Genomic DNA, 21,840 nt, shown 5'->3' on the forward strand with positions numbered 1-21,840 from the left:
GAGTGTTGAATGAATTGTAAGAATTTGATGAAATTAACCCTTAGGAAATTAGAATTAAGATATGCTCTCACTCATAATTGAAATGTAAAAAACTTATATAAGATGACAGTAGACTGCTTAGTTTCTAGAGCCCATGTTGAGTATGAGAAAGGCAAGGTAGGAAATGGGTGCCAATTTATTATCAAATAAGAAGCATAAATTCTGGTGTTCTCTGGCACAGTAGATCAACATAATTAACACTACTAAATAATATATCTCAGGGTAAAACAGAGAAATTTAAATATGTTCAGCATAAAGAAATGAAAATATTTAAAGTAATGAGTATACTAATTACACTGAACTGCTTACTACATAATATATACATGAATACAATATTATATTATGCATCAAATTTATATATCATTAAAAATAAAAAAGATGAATTAGGTTGGAGAAACAAATAGTAAATCTGTTCAATTAGTTTACTACCATCACAAAGACATCCATCCATCCTATGAAGTCTAAATGCCTAAATAGCCAGTACTCAGACATTCTTTTCTTCCATACATACTACAAAGGACAGCCTCTTGGTCTAGGAACTAAGAGATGTCATGACTTAGTAAAAACTCCAGTTACAAATGAATGGATGACAGTTGGCTTCTCTGCTTAGTACAGCCATGACTTATCCTAAAGAAGAGCTTTAGGTCTACTTTTTATAGGCACTTAGGTTGCTACTTGACATTTTGACTACCTCTTGGGATTAAATGATTAAGATCAACTTTGCTATCAGAATTCTGAACTCTGAAGAGAAGGTTCTGATATGTTGACTGTTGAATAGTATTTTTCATTAGAAGATTTGATTAAAGGGACAGTAACTTCTTACTTTTTTATTAAAATGCTATGCATTTTCCTGTCAGGCCACAAGAATAGACTTCGGGTATATCATTTAACTTGGCTGAGGAACAAGATTTTGAACAATGATCCAGACAGTAAAAGAAGACAAAAAGAAATGTTGAAAACAGAGGAGGCTTGCAAAGCTATTGATAAATTGATTGGCTGTGAACACTTCAGTGTCCGTAAGTCCCATACCACATTTAATATAGTTATGTAAATTCTGCTTGAATTAATGTGAGGAAGTATATAATCGCAAAAGGCAAAGTGGGAAATGGAAAGAATTTGCAACCTTGCATGGAAATTTGAATGAATTCTATTAAGGCAGTTTCTGGTCTTTTCTGCTGTGGTTTTAGTTATTGACTGAAATAAATATTAAGGTCAAATTTGGCCTATTCACCTTTCTTCTTCCCCAGTCACTAAATGTTCTAAAGTGATATTTTTTCCTCTATATAAAATCAAAGATATAAATGTTCTTGTTGTACTTTGAACAATCTACAGAGACCCATGGTATTTTCACTCATTTGGATGGCAATAAAATAGAATTATTCCCTTCTTCACCCCATTACAATACTACTGAATATGAATTTATTTTCTTTCTCTACTTGTCTTTTCTCAGCATTTAATATAACTGAAATTGTGCATTATGTAGCCTTCTATGAAAAAAAATGTTTTCACTTATATTAATGTTCTCAAAGTTCATCCACATATCACATACAACAAATGGCAATATGTAATGCCTTTTCATTGTTGAATAGTATTGTAACATATAGACACATCATTTTGTTTACTCATTTATTCGTTAATAAACATCAGCATGCTTTCAAGGTTTTGGCTAGTAGGTCTAATACTTCTAAGAGTATTTTAGTGCAATTATTTTATTTAAGTATGCATGTTTTTGTTTTCTTCAATCATACTGTTAGACTGATATCAAAGTGGATGAAGAATTTCACATTGCCATCAATAACATAGGGCTGTGTAGTCTTCCTATTTATTCAAACATTTTAAGTCTCTTATTTGATGCTAGCCATCCTAGTGGGCTTAGAATAGCTTCTACTTGTAGCTCAATTTGCATTATCTGAATATGAATGTTGTTACATATTTTCCATATGTGTAATAGCCTTTTATATATCATCCTAGAGAAATAATTTGCAATGTGTGCCATTTTTTTTCTCCTGTTGTTAAGTCGAATTATAAGCAGTCTTTATAAAGCAACCTGTAGACTAGATTCTTATCAGATATATGCTGTGCGTATCTTTTCTCCTATGAATTCTATGGGACACTTGCACATGCTAGATAAGCACTGAACTATATCTTTATCCTTCTTTGCTCTTTGAGATAGGGTCTTACTAAATTGTCTAGTCTAGCCTTGAATTCACTCTGTAGTTCAGGGTCACTTTAATCTTGCAATCCACCTGCCTCAACCTCCAACACAGTTAGGTATACAGGTCTATGCCATTGGGCTCAGTTTTCCTTTCTTCATCATATTCTTTTTTTTTTAATTTTATTTTTGTTTTTATTTATTTATTTGAGAGTGACAGACAGAGAAACGGGCAGATAGAGAGAGAGAATGGGCATACTAGGGCCTCCAGCCACTGGAAATAAACTCCAGATGTGTGCACCCACTTGTGCATCTGGCTAACGTGGGTCCTGGGGAATAGAGCCTCGAACTGGGGTCCTTAGGCTTCACAGGCAAGCATTTAACCGCTAAGCCATCTCTCCAGCCTTCTTCATCATATTCTTTAATGTGTAAAAGTTATTTTTTATTTTGATGAAGCTTAATTTCTCTTTCTTCTTTTGCTAGTCATAATTTTGTATCAAACATAAAATCCATTGTCATATTAGAAGTCATCAAGGCTTATCACTATGTTTATAATTTAGAGTTCTAATGTTTAAATTCTGACATTCAGGTATTTGATCAAGTTTGACTTATTTTTGTATATGTTGTGAAGTAAAGTTTTCTGTTTTATTCTTCGCATATGGATATCTAGTTATCACCATTCGTTGAACAGACTATTTTTCCTCATTGAATATTATTGGAGCTATTGGTTATAGATGCATTGAGTTTATACGTTTAATTCAATTCTACTCCTATGATTTATAAGCCAATCCCACACTGTTGCATTATTTTGTTGCATTATTAGTTAATTTCCTGTAATGGCCTTTTATTCAAAATTTTTTACCAGTGAACATGGTCAACATCTGTCTTGTATTGGATATGGTGGCACATACCATGTAGGAGGATCACTACAAGTTAGAAGCCAATATGAGAGTACAGAGTGAGTTCCAGGTCAGCCTAGGCTAGAATGAGATCTTACCTTGAAAAGACCAGAAAAAAAATCATCTTTACCAAAGTTAAAAATAATTTTACTCACCCTTTTTAGCATATATTCATTTATTATGATATTTTCTTACATATGCATTTTGATCACATTCAACCCATTACTTTCTGTAATATCCTTTTTTCCTGCTCCCTCATCTCCTCTCCTCCTAAGTACCTCATTTTCTATTTTCATATCATATTTTTGATAATAGAAGGCCCATGAGTGAGAGAAAATGTGTTATTTTTTTTCCTAAGTCTGGCTTTTCACTTAATATGATGATCTCAGCTCTATTTTGCAGATGATATAATGTCATTCTTTCTTATGACCAAGTAGTACTACATTATGTATTATTATTATTATTATTATTATTATTATTATTATAACAGAGTCAGTTTTGAAATTGGGACAGATAAGTCCTCTGATTTTGCCTTTATTTCCAAGATTATGTTGGTTATTTACCTTTAAAATTCCATGTGAGGTTTAGAAATAGGCTTTTCATTTATATAAAACAAATAATTGTGTTTGTAACAAGGATTAACTTTAATCTGTAGGTTTTGTTTTAGATAAAAGTGTCATAACCATACTAAGTTTATCTATGAACATAGAAAGTTTTTCCACTTATTTAGATCTCCTATAAACACTTTTTCTGCTGAAGATAGAACCCAGGGCCTTGCATGTGATACCCAAACTTATAGTCCATGTTTTCTATGGCAGGTTCTAGTATATACTCCAATCTAGCCTTGAATGTGCAATGTGGTCCAGAATGGCCTCAAAATTACAATTTTCCTGTCTTGACTCTACACAATCATATGTATGCCACCATGCCATGCCGTATATTCTTTAATTTCTTCCATTTCTGTGCTACAGTTTTTAGCATACAGTTTAGAATGCTCTTGAAGAATAATGTATATAATCTATGAAAATACTTTGTGCTGTATAATGGATATCAAATTCTAACCAGTTGTCTTTTCCAAAAAAATGCAGTTTGTTTTCTTATATTGTGGCAATTTCATTTTTTGATAAATACATACACTGGTGTCTCTTGTTAATTCTGAGCATTACTACATTATGTTTTCTATCATTATAGTTCAACATGAAGAAACAACTTATATTGCAATTGCTTTGAAATCATCGATTCACCTTTATGCATGGGCACCAAAATCTTTTGATGAAAACACTGCTATTAAAGTGAGTGGCTTCTTCCTTTGTAGCATGCCATTTTTTATTTTAGGAAGAAATTCTAAACAAAAAAGGGTTTTAGAATAAAGATGCAAACATGCATACCATTGTTCTGTACTTAATTTAATTTGACTGTATCATGTCAGTAACTATTATTCAGCCCTCTTTTAGACAATCTCCCACCAGCACAGCAAGGGAGAATGTGTGGGAAATCCCTGAACCCTCTCCTTAGAGAAAATCCCCACCAACTCCTCATTCCCATTTCCAATAGTCAACATGAAGACCTACTTTTCTAATGCCTAAACACAGGCTTCAGGTGCCACCACAATGATTTGTAGCCAAGAATGTACCCATTCTCTCTTAGAGGGGGGTGGAGAGCAGAGGGAAAGTAAGATGACATATGGAAATGCTGAGGGAGCCCCATTGGAAGGAGGGAAGTGGAAAACTTTGCATCAGTTATCAAGACTACAGTAGGTGAGTGGGAGAAGGAAAAAGGGTGTACATTCCTTTCAATCTGAATCTTTAAAATCGTTTGTCTATAGAATTATTGTGAGACACAATGGTTAGGTTTACCAGTGTTCTTTCTATCTTTGTTATGATTTAACTGAATTTGTGTGGATCAGATACAGAAGGTAACCATCTAGTGTCCCAAACAAGCTGCTGCTGCTATTTTCACATCCCATAAACTGAGGACTGTAAGTAACTTATGATGCTCTAGAATTCCACATACATAGGACTATTTGTGTTCATTTCATTGCACTGAGGATTGGTTAATGACATGGCAGCTTTCACTTAAGTTGTATCACTCTTAGCCTGGTATGTATATCATAATCATCTGGGACATTTGTTAAGTGTATATATCTCAGACCCAACCCCAGGCTGAATTCATGTGTCTGCTGTGGGGCCTGAGAATTTATCATTTTACAAATGTTCTGGGTGATATTGAAGTAGTTGGTCCACAGAGTTTCACAAACACTGATAGGAACACATCCCAATATGCTTCAACAAGGTGTTTATTAAATACTTTGTATCTTAATTCAAGATCTGTACATTGTTTCTTGTAACACACACACACACACACACACACACACACACACACATATGTACTGTATAAAAATAAACATGAGCAAATTCTTCTTACTATCCATAAATGACTGCTTGCCCTTTACATATAGCACAGAATACTTTGTGTACAGTCCGAGTCTGTATTGACAGAAATCACATCCCCATTCTGATCTCCTTAAATTGGGTCTTGGCTCAGCTGTCCATGTTTGGATGTGCATTTATACTTTGGTGTCTGCTGATTAGTCAAGGCTACCTGGTATGGAGCTGGAAAACAAAGAGATAAGTACCAACATTCTGCCCATCCTGATACACAGCTCATACAAATCCTCATTCTCATTCATGAAGCCTACCTCCAGACCATAGTGTAGTGACTCCTTTGACATTTAGTTCTCTACCATAATCTGATCTTAACAGTGTATCTTGTTTAGCCTATTTCCTTTCTTGGACTAGAAATAATAGGAGCCTACAGTATACCCAGTTTATAGCAGGTTAACATGTACGGCTGTTTTCATTCCTTACCAAGTATGCATTGATCAGTCAGCAGACTCTGAAGGAGACTACATGTCCTATGAAGCCTATATACGAATACTGGCCAAAATAAAGGCAGCTGATCCAGCGAACCGATTTAAGAGACCAGATGAGCTCCTTCATTTGCTAAAGCTCAAGGCAAGGAATTTAAAACCTGGAAACAGAGTTGAGGGTCACAATAGTCTTTGGATCATTGGTAGTTTGATCATTTCAGAAAAATAATATTCAGAACCTAAATATAATTGTTTGTTTATTATAGTGATGGATCTAGTAAAAGTCCTTACATATGGATCTCAACACAAGTCACCATTTAAAAACTCCACCTGAGTTCTGGGAATATAACTTGGGTAGAATGCTTCCCTTGCTTATGTGAAGCCCTAGGCTTAAACCTTAGTACTGAAAATACAATAAACAAATAACCAAAAATGAAAAAGCCATCTGTTCTCTAAAGAAAGAAAAATTTTGCCTTAGTCAGAATGTCATTTTGGCCTTTGAGCCATTTTTGTCTTTGTTTGCAGGTATTTCCAACTTTTGGTCTCAATCCAGTGACAGTTGATCTGGCTGTTGGTTCTGAGAAAAGACTCAAGATTTTCTTCAGCTCAGCTGATGGATATCATGTCATCGATGCCGAATCAGAAGTTTTGTCTGATGTGACCTTGCCAAATAATGTAGGATATGTTCAGGTTCTTAGAAGTTATTGCATAAAACTTTGAATTTTTTCCCTTATAATAACTCAGTAAGGTTTTAAATTATATTTAGAAATACGCATAGTGGAATGGAGACCTGTAGTTATGTATAAATAAAAATCATTAATGGTTTCCTCATCTAGACATCTGAGTATATTAGTCAGGTTGATGGCATTTGGTCACAGTGGATTTTTTTAAATAATTAAACAAACATTATCCTTAAAATCTGGATTTAAAAATCTGATAAACCAGACTTGGTAACCTCAGGCTCACATCACTCTAGAACTGATGAAGTGTCTATATACTTTTGGATATCATATGTGATCTGCATCCACTGCTCATCTATATGCATTTACAACTACTAACCTTACTATTCATTTCAATTTATAACCTTTGTTTAAGTACATCTATACCACAAAATACATTAACAGAATTTTTGACAATTTTCAACATCAGTTTTGCAACATTACTGTATGTAGCATAGCCTCCTTTTTTTATTCTGTTATTTATGTTGTATAATATAGCATTAATTTGGTATGTTTTCCAATTGTGTCAACTATACTTGGAATTTTTGTTCAAATTTACCAATATTTTAAAAATACTTTAGGGCTGGAGAGGTGGCTTAGCGGTTAAGCGTTTGCCTGTGAAACCTAAGGACCCCAGTTCAAGGCTCGATTCCCCAGGACCCACGTTAGCCAGATGCACAAGGGGGCGCACACGTCTGGAGTTTGTTTGCAGTGGCTGGAGGCCCTGGTGCATCCATTCTCTCTCTGTCTCTATCTGCCTCTTTATCTCTCTGTCACTTTCAAATAAATAAAAATAATTTTTAAAAAATAAAATAAAAATACTTTAAAGATATTTTAAAATAAGACACAATATTTAAACTCTGGACAGTAGTGATAATTCTATACACATAATTTACAGTATAATTTTTTTCTTCTCAATTTTGATGTTGGCTATGACTGTTGCCCTATGGGTAATATGTTTAAAACAATGCCTAAACCAACAGTTCTTTGCTTTACCAATTCATGATACTCAGGTTGTAGATTATTAAAATTTTGTCAGCTTAGCATTGTATAAAAATAACTTGAGACAAAGCTTTATATACCTTAAATGATTTTGTTCATGTGATATATTTAACAGCTTTGAGAATTTAACCATGTGTCTCTAATGAAATAATTACATAAAGCAATCATTTTAACTTTAGTGGACATTTTAAAGGTACTTGGGTGATATTAACATCAGTAGCTGATCACCCAGTAGTTGCCTACGATAAGATACAACTTAACCTGTTGCTATTGTGAAAAATTGAAGCAATATCAGCCAAAACCACAAAATAATTTTGATACAAATATATTATTCTTCATTTGAGTTACATTGCTTCCAGAATCCTATCACATAGCCTGTACTTAAAAGCCAATGCAGTATTGAACATTGCAGCATTGGATGAAGTTTGTGCTATTTATAAAGCCCAACTATATGTTATAGCACACACCTGTAATCCCAGAGCTTGAGAAGTGGGGTTAAAAAGATCAGGAGGTAGCCATCATGGGCTACCTGAAACCCTCTCAAAAGAAAAAAAAATAGAGGACAGCTATTAAAGAAGTTTGAACCTAGTGCTCCACCTGATTAATAAGCCAAGAAAACTATCTCCTTTTGAAATAACCCATTAATTACTGTGGAAGCTAGAATGAGAGAAGATGAGTTTTCACGAGTCATTTCTGACCTAATTAGGACACCTCATATATATGCAAACATATTTTTAGCTAAAATGCCCCAGTGTCTTGACCCACTAAAAGAGAAAGAGTTCTAATGCAAGAGAGATGAGAGTGTCTTCTAAAAATAATACTTTTCTAAAAGTGCTAGATTTAAAAATCCATAAAGCTCCATGAGAGCTACGTGTGCTAAAGGATATTTGGATACTTCAGTAATCAAGAGACGTACCTCAGAGGCTGTTTAGATTTGTAGCTTTCTAGCTTTATTGTAAACGGATTTTATTACGACAATCTTATTTCTTGTAATTTATTTTGTTCTTTTCCTGTTTTCTGATTCAATTGCTCATGCAAGTTCCCAGGGAACGTATTAAAATTGCTTTTTGCCTCTGGGTTCCCATTTTAGTTTTAAGGATTGTTGTTGCTGAGACATGGCCTCAAGCATTCTGCCTTAGTACACTGGGTTTGGCAAGTATAGTTTCTGACCTTTTTTTTTCTATAATTAGCTAATTTGGAGAAAAAGAAGAGAAACACAATTTGTTTGTTTCTCAGGGACACAGTGTTAATATGACCATATCCATACTTTAATCAATTTTTGTCACATTGATTTATTCATCAGGAAATTTAGAAATGTGTAGCTACTTCTCATAATTTGGCATTATGTCAACAAGCAAACATCTGTATTTGCAAGTTGAATCGATTTTAACATTATGTACATTGGATAGGACATCCAACTATTTTGTAAATTGAGACAATTATTGTAATTAGAGTTAAGAGTTATTTTTATAAAAATTCCCCTTGTAAGCATTTTAAGTCTTACCTGTTTTAGATTAAGTTTCTATTTTTATTTTAATGAATTTACTAATGACCAAGGAATATGCACTTCTTAGTTGATTCACAAATTTATTATGTAAGGATTCTTTAACTGCTAAAATGAATTTTCCTTAAATCCAAGTCTATATGGCTTTTCCAATTACTACAAATAGTAGGTCATGGAATTTCAATAAATTTCTCTGTTTTGGAAAAATATTGTTAGTTTAAAAATTGACTATTACTTTTTGATAAGGAAAGCAACTCTTTTCAGGTGTTTGATTCATTCTATTTAATTCAGAAATAGAGGTTACCTTCATCCCTCAACCAAACATCTTCTGGTCTTTATTACTCAGCAAATTTGCTTCAATTTAAACAATATTGATAGAATGCTACACAGGTAAACCTTTATGAAACATAATTGTGGCCTTGGAAATCTTACAGAATATTGTCATTTTACCTGATTGTTTGGGAATTGGCATGATGCTCACCTTCAATGCAGAAGCTCTTTCTGTGGAAGCAAATGAACAACTCTTCAAGAAGATCCTTGAAGTGTGGAAAGATATACCATCTTCCATAGGTATGTATAAAGTTTCCTATCTTACTATTTCTTATTATATCATAGAAGTTTCTTTTTAATTTTTTTGTTATATTTTTTATTTATTTGAGAACAACAGAGAGAGACAGATATAGATAGATAGATAGATAGATAGATAGATAGATAGATAGATAGATAGATAGATAGATAGATAGATAGACAGACAGACAGACAGACAGACAGACAGACAGACAGACAGATAGATAGAGAAAATAGTTGTGCCAGGGCCACTGCAGACTAACTCTAGACGTGTGTGCCCCTTGTGCATCTGGCTTACGTGGGTCCTGGAGAATCAAGCCTCGAACCGGGGTCCTTAGGCTTCACAGGCAAGTGTTTAACCACTAAGCCATCTCTCCAGCCCATCATAGAAGTTTTTAAGGATGAAAATATGTCCTAAATAAGATTTCCTGAGTTACTTCATTTTGTTAAGTCAAAAGGTGTACTTTTGAGTTCCGGACACCTATTCCCTTAGCAAAATGAAAGAAGTGCTTCTCATATTCTTAACAAAATTATAGAGTTCCCACTAAGGAACTTATTTTTGCTATCTGAGTTGTTCATATTAATCACCATTAATTATTTTCCATAATAGGCTTTATTTTTTTTCTAATTTGTATTGCTTACACACTTTACACTGATTATAAAACTGTTTGTTTTTATCAATGTTTGGGGAAATTATCTTGAACTTAGGAGATTTTCAAAACAGTCATACAAGAGTTTTAAAAATATCTCTATATAGCCAACAGTGCTCTGTTTAGTGATTGTTTATGTGAAGAATTAAATCATTTGGGGAAAAAAGATAAACATGACTGTGATATGAAGAATTTAGAGATGACTTGGAATATCTGCTAGTTGCCAGCCAGACAGCAAATTAAGAGCACTGTCTTTCAGACAAAAGAACTTATTCTTCCAATCAGTGTAAAATTCAAATAATTTGAAGTTGTTTTTCATGTGTTTCTGATGCTTGGTGACTAGGTACAATTATAGAGAACAGATTCCATATATAGTAAAATATCAGGGAGGACAAATTGGTAAGATGGAAGATAACTTCTAGAAAAGAAGAGTTTAATGGATTAACTAAAGGAAAATGTGTGTGTGTGTGTGTGTGTGTGTGTGTGTATGTGTGTAAAGACAGACAGGAAACAGAGAGGGATAGAGTGAGAGAAATTTGTAAGGAAAGTATCCAGAATCCTATGAAATGTCTATAAAATGGTTAAAAGTGGCCCTGGGTTGCTATAAGAACCAAATTGAAATAGTACATTTTTCTTGGACACTTATATTCTAAGGGATGATGGCATTTTACATTGCATTTGCAGAATTATGTTTTTTTTTTCTACTCATAGTCAACACTAAGGATTATCTTGAAAAGCTGTTCTAATTCTTTCAACAAATAATTCACAGGGAGTTTTAAAACTTTGTAAGTGACAGGAGGTAAATACTATAAAATTGATAGGTCAAAGACAAATGAAAGTGATAAACCATGTTAAATACTTTACAGTTATACTTCTGTTAACAATGTGGTAACCACACCTAGGAATGTAGCTTATAGTTTCTGCCAAGTTTCATTCATGAGGCACTAAGTTTAATCGTCAGAACCTCAATGAATACAGTAAGAAAAATGACAATTAAGGGGCTGGAGAGATGGCTTGGCATTTAAAGGTGCTGGCTTGCAAAGCCTGGTAGTCTGCATTTGATTTCCCCAGTATCTACATAAAGCCAGATGAACAAAGTAGAGCATTCATCTGGAGTTCATTTGCAATGGAATGCCCATTTATTTATGAATTTCCTTTTATTTTATTTTATTTTCTTCCTTTCTTTCTTACATTTTTTCTCTCCTTGCAAATAAATAAAAATATTTTTAAAAAGAAATGAAAATGAAGAAACTCAGTTCAAATGGGCAACTGAATATTCCCTAATATTGATGCCACCAGGTATTCATAGGAATAAAATGATCTTAATTACTCATCTTGTTCATCGTTTATCCTTGAGCAGGAAAAAAAAAATGGCCTACATCAGAAAGCTATTTTCAGTTAGAATTTGAAAGGTAGGCATATAGAAGATAAATTATTTGGCTGAGAACATAGTTCAGTTGGTAAAGTGCTTGCCTCATAAACATGAGGACCTGAGTTAAATCACTGGAACCCTTGTAAAAACAGCAAGCATGATGGCATGAGATTGAAATCCCAGTTTTGGGAAAGCAGAGACAGTAGGATGCCTAGGTCTTAATGGCCAGGCAGTTCAGCCTACTTGTTGAGTTCCAGGCTAGTGAGAGACTGCTCAAGAAAGGTGGACAGCACCTGAGCAATTATAACCAAGGTTGTCCTCTGACCTCCATGTTCATACACAAACAAAAATAAAATAAGTACATTGTACTATTGCAAGCACATGGTATTTCAGTTTAAGTACCTAAAATATGTTGAGAATATATTAAAACATAGCATGAATAGTAAGGGAATCAACATTCTCTGCCTAGAAACAATTTTTTGATCTTTAAAATTACTTCATATCTATATTTTCCTAAACTAAATGTATATTTCCTTGAACTGTGATGGATGTTTCCTATAAAAATCATTGTGCTTTATTTCCCAATAAACATATAAAGGATTAACAATTGTAAAAACAATTACCAAGTATTCCTACTTCCAGATTTCTGAGTCCTACTTTAGAAAGCAAGCTAGTTCAGTTAGTATCTACGTTAAGTTTCAGATTTATGTATTTCAGGACTTAGAGTTAAAACTATGCAATGGCATGCACACAGGATACTTGCACTCAGAAGAGACTGCATTAATTAAGGTCAAGTGTGATGTTAAAGTACTATTTTTTTGTTGTTTTTTTTCAAGGTAGGGTCTCACTCTACTCCAGGCTGACCTGGAATTCACTATATAGTCTCATGGTGGCCTCAAACTCACAGTGATCCTCCTACCTTTGCCTCCAGAGTGCCAAAAAATACTATTTTAATGAAGGAGAAATCAAATCTATATTGGCTATTCAGGTCCATCTTATGGAGATTTTAATTATGGTCTGAAATTAGACTAATGCATTTATTTAAAATATGCACTATATAATACTATGTAACATTATGTAATTTAATTATAATTTTGATGTTCATTTTATACACATATATCATGGGAACTGTTATTAATACTTTATTTAAGGGTTATTTTTCTCATATACCATGCCTATGATAGTTAATTTTATAAAAGATTACTAATTCTTTACATCTATAAGCCAAGTAAATTTTGGGTTAAAGAATGCTTTCCTAGAACCATTGAGAAAGATCAGGGAATTTTTTACCACTACTGAATTTATTCCTCGTAAAATAGAAGAAAATGGAAGGTTAAATGAGTGAATTCTGCTTTTAATGAAGCTCATGTAAAAGTCAAATTGCTTTATTTGGTGTTTTCTAGACAATTTTAGCTTATTTTAACTTGAGTTAAAATCATAGTAATTTTAGTGACATGATTTAATTCTCTTCTAATAACTTCAAAGTTAAATATTTAATGGTAATGTTGCTCCTCATGCCAGAAAATACCTTATAACACCAACTGAGTATATTGATTTGCATAATTAGATTTTCTTTAAGATTGTTTTTTCTATTATCTAAATTTTCACAAAGTATTTAAAACAAATCTTAAAATTAAAATTGTAATAAATTTTCCTGAGTAGGAAAAGAGCTTTAAATTTATCAAATTAACTTTAATTCCACTTATAAGATGGAATAGCTGTAATGTTTAGCATCAGGTTTCTGTATATGTCATATTAGCATAAATACAATCCTTCATCAGAAACAGGAAACCTCAGTTAGTAACTGATGTGACACACTACCTTTACCTAGATTGCAATTTTTTTTTTAAAGTACTTGTTGTGGGTAGATTTGAATGTCCACAGAGTAAATCTAACCCTTGGCTTTACCTGAGGCTTAGAGAACATGAATGTAAGAGTTAACAGAGCTGTAGTAAGTCAATATTGGTAATTATTACCTTTAGATAGCTGCTTTGAGTATAACTCATAAGCAGCAGAATGGCCAAATAATGGACTTTAGAGTTAGAAAGACAGGATGGGTAAACTTAACCTGTAACAATGAGCTTCTTAATAGTTGACTGGATATCTGGTTTTGTAGGAGTCGATTGTTCTCTGTGTCTATCTCCTTCACCCATGTGCTCATACCAGGTTCACCAAGAAAGCAGCACTCTTTCTTGTTTCCCCAATTACTCTATGATTTCAGCTGGAGCCCTGTTGTGGTGCGATGGGCTGATTCTCTCCTCAGGATCTGTGTCCATCTAAAAAAGAGAAGCAAGTTCTCCAACAATGGAGAGTTAAGTCAACACAAGATAAATAGGATAGCTACTATTATTTTAGAGGGAATTTAATAGGTATAGGCTCTTTTGTAGCCCACAGTTGGTGGGAGCTTGATAATGGAGAGTGGGCTTGTTTGTTGGATATGGTTCTGACTTGTTTCCCAGCTCTAGCTATGGATTCCATTTCACTGAACAGATCCATTAGCCAAATAAAGAGTAGTTGGTTACCCACCATGGCTGTGTGCCGCTATTGCATTTGTTTGAGCGTGATGTCAGGTTGTTTGCTGCTGAGTAGCTTAGACCACAAGTTGCTTGGACAGACGTTGGTCATCTTCCCCAGTCACTCATGTAGCACCTTTTGGCACTAGACAGGCTAACTGTCTGGGGACTGACTCTCTTCCAGATTCCAGCCAGGTCGTTCCATGTTCCGTGCCAACAGCATGTGTTATCATCAGCAGTAGGGTCTTTCCACTAACCTTTGGTGGGTCATCAAGTACTCTGACAGACATCTGTTTATTTTGGGAAACCTTGTAGGTCTCTCTGATTAACAGCTCATTGTGGATGTTAGCCACATGCTGGTACTGGGATTTACAGGCCGGTGCCAAGGGAAATAAAGGGAAAAAAAGATAGGTAATGTAAAGGAGACAGACAGAAGAGGGAGAGAGAGAGAGAGGAGAAAATTAAGGTTAGTATGCATTTTACTCTCTCCAGGGCCCTGTGACTCAGAAGTTCCCTCTAAGGACCTGATGAAGGTTCAACCATTTAGTCTGTCTTTTAGGATGTAGAATGTTATGGTACCATTGCCATTTGGGTTCAGTTTTATGTACCCACCCCCACCTTTGTTCTCCCCACCCACACCACCCTCATTATTGTCTGGTCCTCAAGATCTTATTAGTTATGTCAGCATCTCAAGCACATTCAGTTTAGGAGCAACAGATGAGTGAGGCCATGTGATGATTATCTTTCTGTGATTGGGTAAGTTCACTGAGAATGATTTGTTCTAGGTTCAACCATTTTTCTTCAAATTTTATTGTGTCATTTTCCTTACTGCTGAATTCCATCATGTGGATATACCGCATGATGATATACCACATCTTAGGCATCTGGGTTGATTCTAGCTCTTAGCTATTATGAATTGAGCAGCTTTAAATATGGTTGAGCAAATCTGTCTGAACTGAGGCGTGGAGTTTTTAGGGTAAATGCCCAATAAGGGAATAACTGAGTCTGTTGGTAACTCTATAGTCAGCCTTTTAAGGAGTCTACATATCACCTTCCATAGTGGTTGTACCATCTTACATTCCCACCAACAGTGAATAAGGGTTACTATTTCTCCACAACCTTGCCAGCATTTGTTTTCATTTGATTTTTTAATGTTTTCTATCCTTACTGGGGTAGGGTAGAATCTCATAGTTGTTACACAGAGGCTCCCAAAACCTCATCACTGAAGTAGACCAAAACGAACCCAACATGGCTCAGGGGAATTTGCAGAAGAGAGTATGGAAAGATTGTCATAGCCACAGGATGGGTCATTATGCACAGAGACATTGTCTATTACCCCTAAGTGATGGCTAACCCCACAACGCACAACCCATATTTCCCAATGAGGAAGGTCCCTGCAAAGGGGGGAGGACAAGGAGGAGCCTAATGCTCGTACCAACATGACTATATACACACTGTGTACATAAGTAATAAAAAATGTTGACTGTGGTTATAATTTTCTATCTGGACATATTTTCTAGCTGAAAAGGTATCATTTTTAATTCTCTCATTTTTATTATAGCTGTTGAGTGTACACAGAGAACCACAGGATGGGGCCAAAAGGCCATTGAAGTGCGCTCTTTGCAATCAATGTTTCTGGATGATGAGCTAAAGCGCAGATCAATCAAGAAACTGAGATTTCTGTGTACCCGGGGTGACAAGGTATAGTTTATACCATTCATTTAGAACAAAAATAAAACAAGCATTGAAACTGGCCAAATAATTTATGTTAATTTCCTTCATGTACTATACTTTTAAGTTGGGATACTACTGATTTTTAAAAGCCATTTTGCACTGGAAATTGTTTTGGCAAGTAATAAAATTTTGTTTAAACACAGATTATTTTCAAAAAAAAGCAAAAATCTCAGGCTATATCTTAACCAAAAATTTGATTTTTTAGTATGAACTTTTATTGTTTTTAATTCTTAGTCCTTTACATATTCATATTACAATGACATTTTAAGCAAAAATCCCTGATAAAATATGAGTTCTATAAATATCTTTATATTTTGTTTTTGGTTAACATGTTTTAATTATGCATATTAGTGAATACATTGTGATGTCTCAACACGTGCATACCATTCACAGTGTTCAAGTCCAAACTCATTTTATCTGCAATTGCCTCCATTTCTATAGTAGTAATTACTAGTCTACATTCAGGTCAATTTCCTTTGAGCCTTCACACATGATAGACATGCATCAGTGTTCTATTACCATTCTGCTTTGGCATGTTCTCTATTTCTATCATACTGTAAGTGATGGGGACTTTTTTGGTGACTGAGTAATATATCTCCAGTAGTTTTTACCTAGTCACCATTTGATGGGTACCTAGGTTGATAAGTTATTGTGTATAATTCTGGTGTTTAAACATGGGCATGTAGATATCTGTTTGGTATGGCAACTTCAATTCCTACTAATATATACCAGGATAAGGGATGGTTAGATCACATGATAGGGCTATTAGTTGTTTTCCTTTGAGGAACTTCCATACCATTCTCTATAATTGCTAAATTAATTAACACTCCAAAAAACATGGGTGAGAATTTTTTTTTTTCTCCACATGCCTGCCGGCATTTTCTTCGTTTTCTGCAAATCTTCCTTTTATAGCTTTCAATATAGTCCAACAAATGAAGTAAAAGCCTCTTAGTTTGCTGAGCAAATAATTATGTGGTAGGACTTGTCCTTGTGAGTTTAGATGGTCTCAATTTCACTTCACAATTATGTATTGTGATAATTTAAAATAAAAATGCAAAACAAATAAGCTTCCACAGTTATTTGTGTTATCAATATTAAATCTTTCTGATAGCTATATGGAAACTATCAACATATAAAAAAATTACAATTTTGGGCTGGAGAGATGGCTTAGCAGTTAAGCACTTGCCTGTGAAGCCTAAGGACCCCTGTTTGAGGCTGCATTCCCCAGGACCCACGTTAGCCAGATGCACAAGGGGGCGCACGTGTCTGGAGTTCATTTGCAGTGGCTGGAAGCCCTGGCGTGCCCATTCTCTCTCTCTCTCCCTCCCTCTCTCCTCTCTCTCTCTCTCTTTCTCTCTCTCTGTCGCTCTCAAATAAATAAATAAAAATAAACAAAAAAATTTTAAAAATAATTACAATTTTTAATACTGTATAAATAATACTGTAAGGAAATGATCACCAAAGATTGTACTGGATTCTAGTTACCATCAGAACAATCAAGCTAAATCTCTCTCTGAAGAAAAGTCAAAATTTCCTAAATAAAGAGATGTAATGGTAAGAACCAGTGTTTGAGGTCAGGATGACCTAGCATGCAGCCCTGGCTCTGCCATTTAATGAGATGTGAGCACCTGAGATGTTTAATTGGTCTTTCTTTTCCTTGTTTTGTGGAAGGGAGGGTGAGTTCCTGGGGATGACCTCTAAGACCCTATGCATCCTAGGCAAGCACTCTATCATTTAGCCATATCTCCAATCCATGATTGATCTGTACAATGGGAATATTAATGATTTCTTTGGGAACAGGATGAAATTCATGTAATTCAATATAGTAAACATCTCAAAAAGTATTTGACACATAAAAAGTTTTAAGGGCAACAAATATACCTTAACCTCATGCTAAATATAATAACCACAGTGATTTCAAAAAGCAGATTTAACAAGAAGGCCTCATTGATAATTATATCATTGTTCTGGTATAATTTTTTTTTTTTTTATGAAAGAACCAATGTTAACCCAGTATGCTTCTCTCTAAACATTGGGATTTGACTGATTATATTAATTTAATGACATCAGTTCATTTTACGGAAATTGATAATTGTACAAAGTAAAAAAAATCACTAGTTTAACACCAGTAACAATTGTATATGACATAAAAATAATATGTTTCATCATATTCAAGGAAATATTAATTTAGATTACAGTTGATTTTAAAATCAAACAGTAACCAAAACAAAAATGTCAGCAGATAAATTTCACCTACAAAAAGAAACCTTTTATTTAAACTATGTAAATTACAATTACATAGAGTATGAGAAAAAGATATTTTAAAATGTATAAGTAAAACTTAAAAATAAGTTTATGTTCTTTAAATTGATGAAATCATGCTCCAAACAACAAAATTGCTTGTTTTTTTAGTTTTATAGTTATCTTGTTATAATGTATTCAACATTCACTAACAGTATTTTTTCTTTCTCTTTAAAGCTGTTCTTTACCTCTACCCTGAACAATCACCACAGCCGGGTTTACTTTATGACTATTGGAAAACTTGAAGAGCTCCAAAGCCATTATGATGGTTAAAAGTACTATTGATTCATTATAACATTATAAACATCACATCTATGGGATTACATATTTGGATTGTTGAAATTAAATGAGCAGTTTTATCATTAGAGAAAAAAATAATCAGAAACCTTTTAAAATGTAGCACAGAATAGCTTTTAATCAGAAATGCAGCTTTATATATAAACTTAATTATAGCAAGCTCTATGTACTCCAGTGGTGTACAATATCTTTTGCACAAATTTTGTAACTTTTGTTACTGTGAATTCAAATATTACTCTTAGGACAGTTTGGACAGTATCTGTATTCAGATTTACAACATGGAGTATATTACATTACAAGCAGCTTCCAAATGAATTGCCCTAAGTTTATTCCAAAAAAGTACTGAAAAATGTGACTTTTTCCAAACTAAGGTTATATCATGAAACAAAAATTGTAATTACTGCTATAACCCAGACTAATGTTGGAAATATTATAGTGATCAAGGGGAAAATGCTACCCATTTACTCACAATAAGCCCACAATTAGAAACCAGTTGTGCTCTTTTTACACCTCATTTAAGCTGGTGTTTTCTCTGAAGGAAGAGAGGAAAAATGCCTCAGGTATTAGGTTTTCTCCAGAACCCCCAAAGATGTGCAATACATATTTTGCAAATAAGTTACTTGCAAGCCTGAATACAGGACTGGATTCCAATATACATGTACTGTAGAATTTTTTTGTTTTTAAAATCTGTCTAGTAGGCGTCAAAATCTACCCCTAAGATTGGTTAATTTTTAAAAATTATTAAATTACCAATAGTATGGCCATTAGATAGCATCAAATATTTACCCAATTTTGGATTAAACTATGCAAAATTCCCTCTAGTAATTAAAATGAAACAAAAACAATGAAAGAGAATAAAAAATTTTGATGGCTAATATTTATATTTTCATATGTGCATTGCTAAAAATTTGAAATTAAAATTATTTGAGTAATAATTCCTTATTCATAGACAATATTATAGGCAAATTTGAAAATTTTGAATAAAAAGTCAACCTTCCTTGTATATCAAAGTCTAAAATATTGTAGTAGTGAAAATAATGCAAGCTCATCACCCAAGTATGTTATAGACGCCACACATAGGTGGTATTTGGTCACCTATGATATCTGCTACCTGATGAAAAGCATAATTTATGCATATCCATCCTCAATGCCATGGTCAGTTCTGGGCAATAAAGAAAGCAACAGAGCTACCACAAAGTATACCTCAATACTTCCTCTAGTTTCTCCTTCTAAAATTTGAAGACAGTACTAGTGGGATAATAATTCTTAAACTACCTGGATAACCAAGGAAAAGCAGCTGAATGTGTGTGATTCCATGAAAGCACATCATTTCTTGACACCTCTGTGCCAGAAATGAAGATTTGGATTTTCCTGATGATTTATATCAAGAGTGTAGTAACAGTGTTCAGAATGTAGGATAACCTGAATCCATGAGTAAAACATAAATGTGATTCACATTTCTGTTACTGTGACACAATAATGTGATCCTACAACTGGCTTATCCTTGAGTGTTTACAATTCAAATTACTTCTTAAGTGCAGTAGTATTTTTTAAAAACGAAAACAAACTTTAATGTCAAATTATTTCCTTAGAAGTAGTCTTTATTAAACTTTGTACACCAAAAGGCCATGGGGAACTTTGTGCAAGTACCTCATCGCTGAGCAAATGGAGCTTGCTATGTTTGAATTTCAGAATATTTTCTCATTTATGTAGTACATAGGAATAAGTTTTTAAGAATTCATTTTTCTTAATATTTACTCAAAGTTAATCACTTAAAATAAGTTTTATATTTTAGTAATTCAACTCCCATTGTTTTGTGTGGCAGTTATTCTAGTAAACATAGAAAGTAGTAAATAGAACATACATTAATGTTTGAAAGAAACCACATAGGAAAGATTACAAGTCTGTAACTTAGCTTTAAAAGCTGAGATGTTAATGAACAAAAGAAGCTGGGCACCTTGCAAGAATGGAGGTTGAAGAGTTACATGGTCAAGTAGGTAAGACTGAAAATATCTAAAGTAATGCATAGGTAATAAGTATTCCAATTTAGTTACAAATCCATCTGGAATCTTATATCCATTGATAGCTTAAACCAAGTGGAGAACTAATAGTATTTCATAGTTTTTCTTTATATTAGCACCTGGAATTGCCAGCCCATCGCAGAGGTGTGTAGTGGAACAGCAGGAAAGCCAGATTTCAAAGTGCTGTGGTTTGAAGCCCTTGTGTTTTGGCAGGTCATGAGCAGAGATGGAGAAAGAGTATAGTTTTATTTTAGTGCAGTTGAGTTTTTTTTTCTGCCAGTGTCCTTTTAATAAAATAGAATTATTGGATATGTTAGAAAATTAGAAAATGTTGAATGACTAGGGATGATAAAATTAGTGGATAAACCAGTTGAAGCAAAGTAAGATCCTAGAGTAAAACAGTATGGAAGAAAAATAATTTAGACAGTAAAACAAGCAAAGTAGATTCACATAGGCATACACACCCACACACAGATATTCGAATTAATAAATTATAAGAATCATAAATTTATTTCATTAAAATACTACCAGTATTGGCAGTTATGAGATAAATTGATCATTAAGTGATGTTTTCTGGAAAAATCCTTTAGTTTAGACAGTACCCATAAGACAAGGACTAATGACACATGTACCCAATGTGATCTTTTAAATACTCTGAATTTTTGCAAGATGTGTTCCTATTTGAATCAACCTATACTGATTCTTTACTTTCAATACTGCATAATCTTTGAGAAGAATCGTCTAATCAGAAACTCTGTACTGAATCATCATTCAGCTTTTTAAATAAAATGTTGCAGTTATTTATTGGTGTCATTATTGAAATATACTAGTATAATACCTTGGAATTAAGGATGATTTGAGGGCTACTTATTTCTTTACAAAGTAATACACTGCCGGGCGTGGTGGCGCACGCCTTTAATCCCAGCACTCGGGAGGCAGAGGTGGGAGGATTGTGAGTTCGAGGCCACCCTGAGACTCCATAGTGAATTCCAGGTCAGCCTGGGCTACAGTGAGACCCTACCTCGAAAAACCAAAAAAAAAAACAAAAAACAAAGTAATATACTGAATGGAAGAAAATATGATTTGTTTCTTTTGTGAGAATATGTGCACAGAGAACTGAAGTAAGAAACTGATAAAATTCCCTCTAAAGTATATGAGACTTTAAACTTAGGCAGAATTACAATGGTACAGCTAAAACTGA

General features: G+C 33.8%; 1 protein-coding gene across 3 annotated transcripts in view; it reads left to right on the forward strand.

Annotated features, from left to right (window-relative positions):
• The window catches only part of Nrk (Nik related kinase), a 124,364-nt gene extending 102,925 nt beyond the window's left edge, over positions 1 to 21,439 (forward strand). For 2 of the 3 annotated variants that reach the window (XM_045140048.1, XM_045140049.1), the window contains exons 23-28: positions 897 to 1,055; positions 4,282 to 4,382; positions 6,485 to 6,634; positions 9,619 to 9,754; positions 15,848 to 15,987; positions 18,499 to 21,439. In XM_045140048.1, the coding sequence (XP_044995983.1) occupies positions 897 to 1,055; positions 4,282 to 4,382; positions 6,485 to 6,634; positions 9,619 to 9,754; positions 15,848 to 15,987; positions 18,499 to 18,594 (782 nt within the window). In that variant the 3' untranslated portion in view covers positions 18,595 to 21,439. Of the gene's footprint in view, positions 1 to 896; positions 1,056 to 4,281; positions 4,387 to 5,961; positions 6,105 to 6,484; positions 6,635 to 9,618; positions 9,755 to 15,847; positions 15,988 to 18,498 lie in introns of all 3 variants that reach the window. The other variant, XM_045140050.1, reaches the window with a different exon arrangement.
• Positions 21,440 to 21,840: the final 401 nt, after the last annotated feature.

This window comes from Jaculus jaculus, chromosome X (genome assembly GCF_020740685.1).
Source record: "Jaculus jaculus isolate mJacJac1 chromosome X, mJacJac1.mat.Y.cur, whole genome shotgun sequence".
In the NCBI taxonomy this organism is placed as follows: Eukaryota; Metazoa; Chordata; class Mammalia; order Rodentia; family Dipodidae; genus Jaculus; species Jaculus jaculus.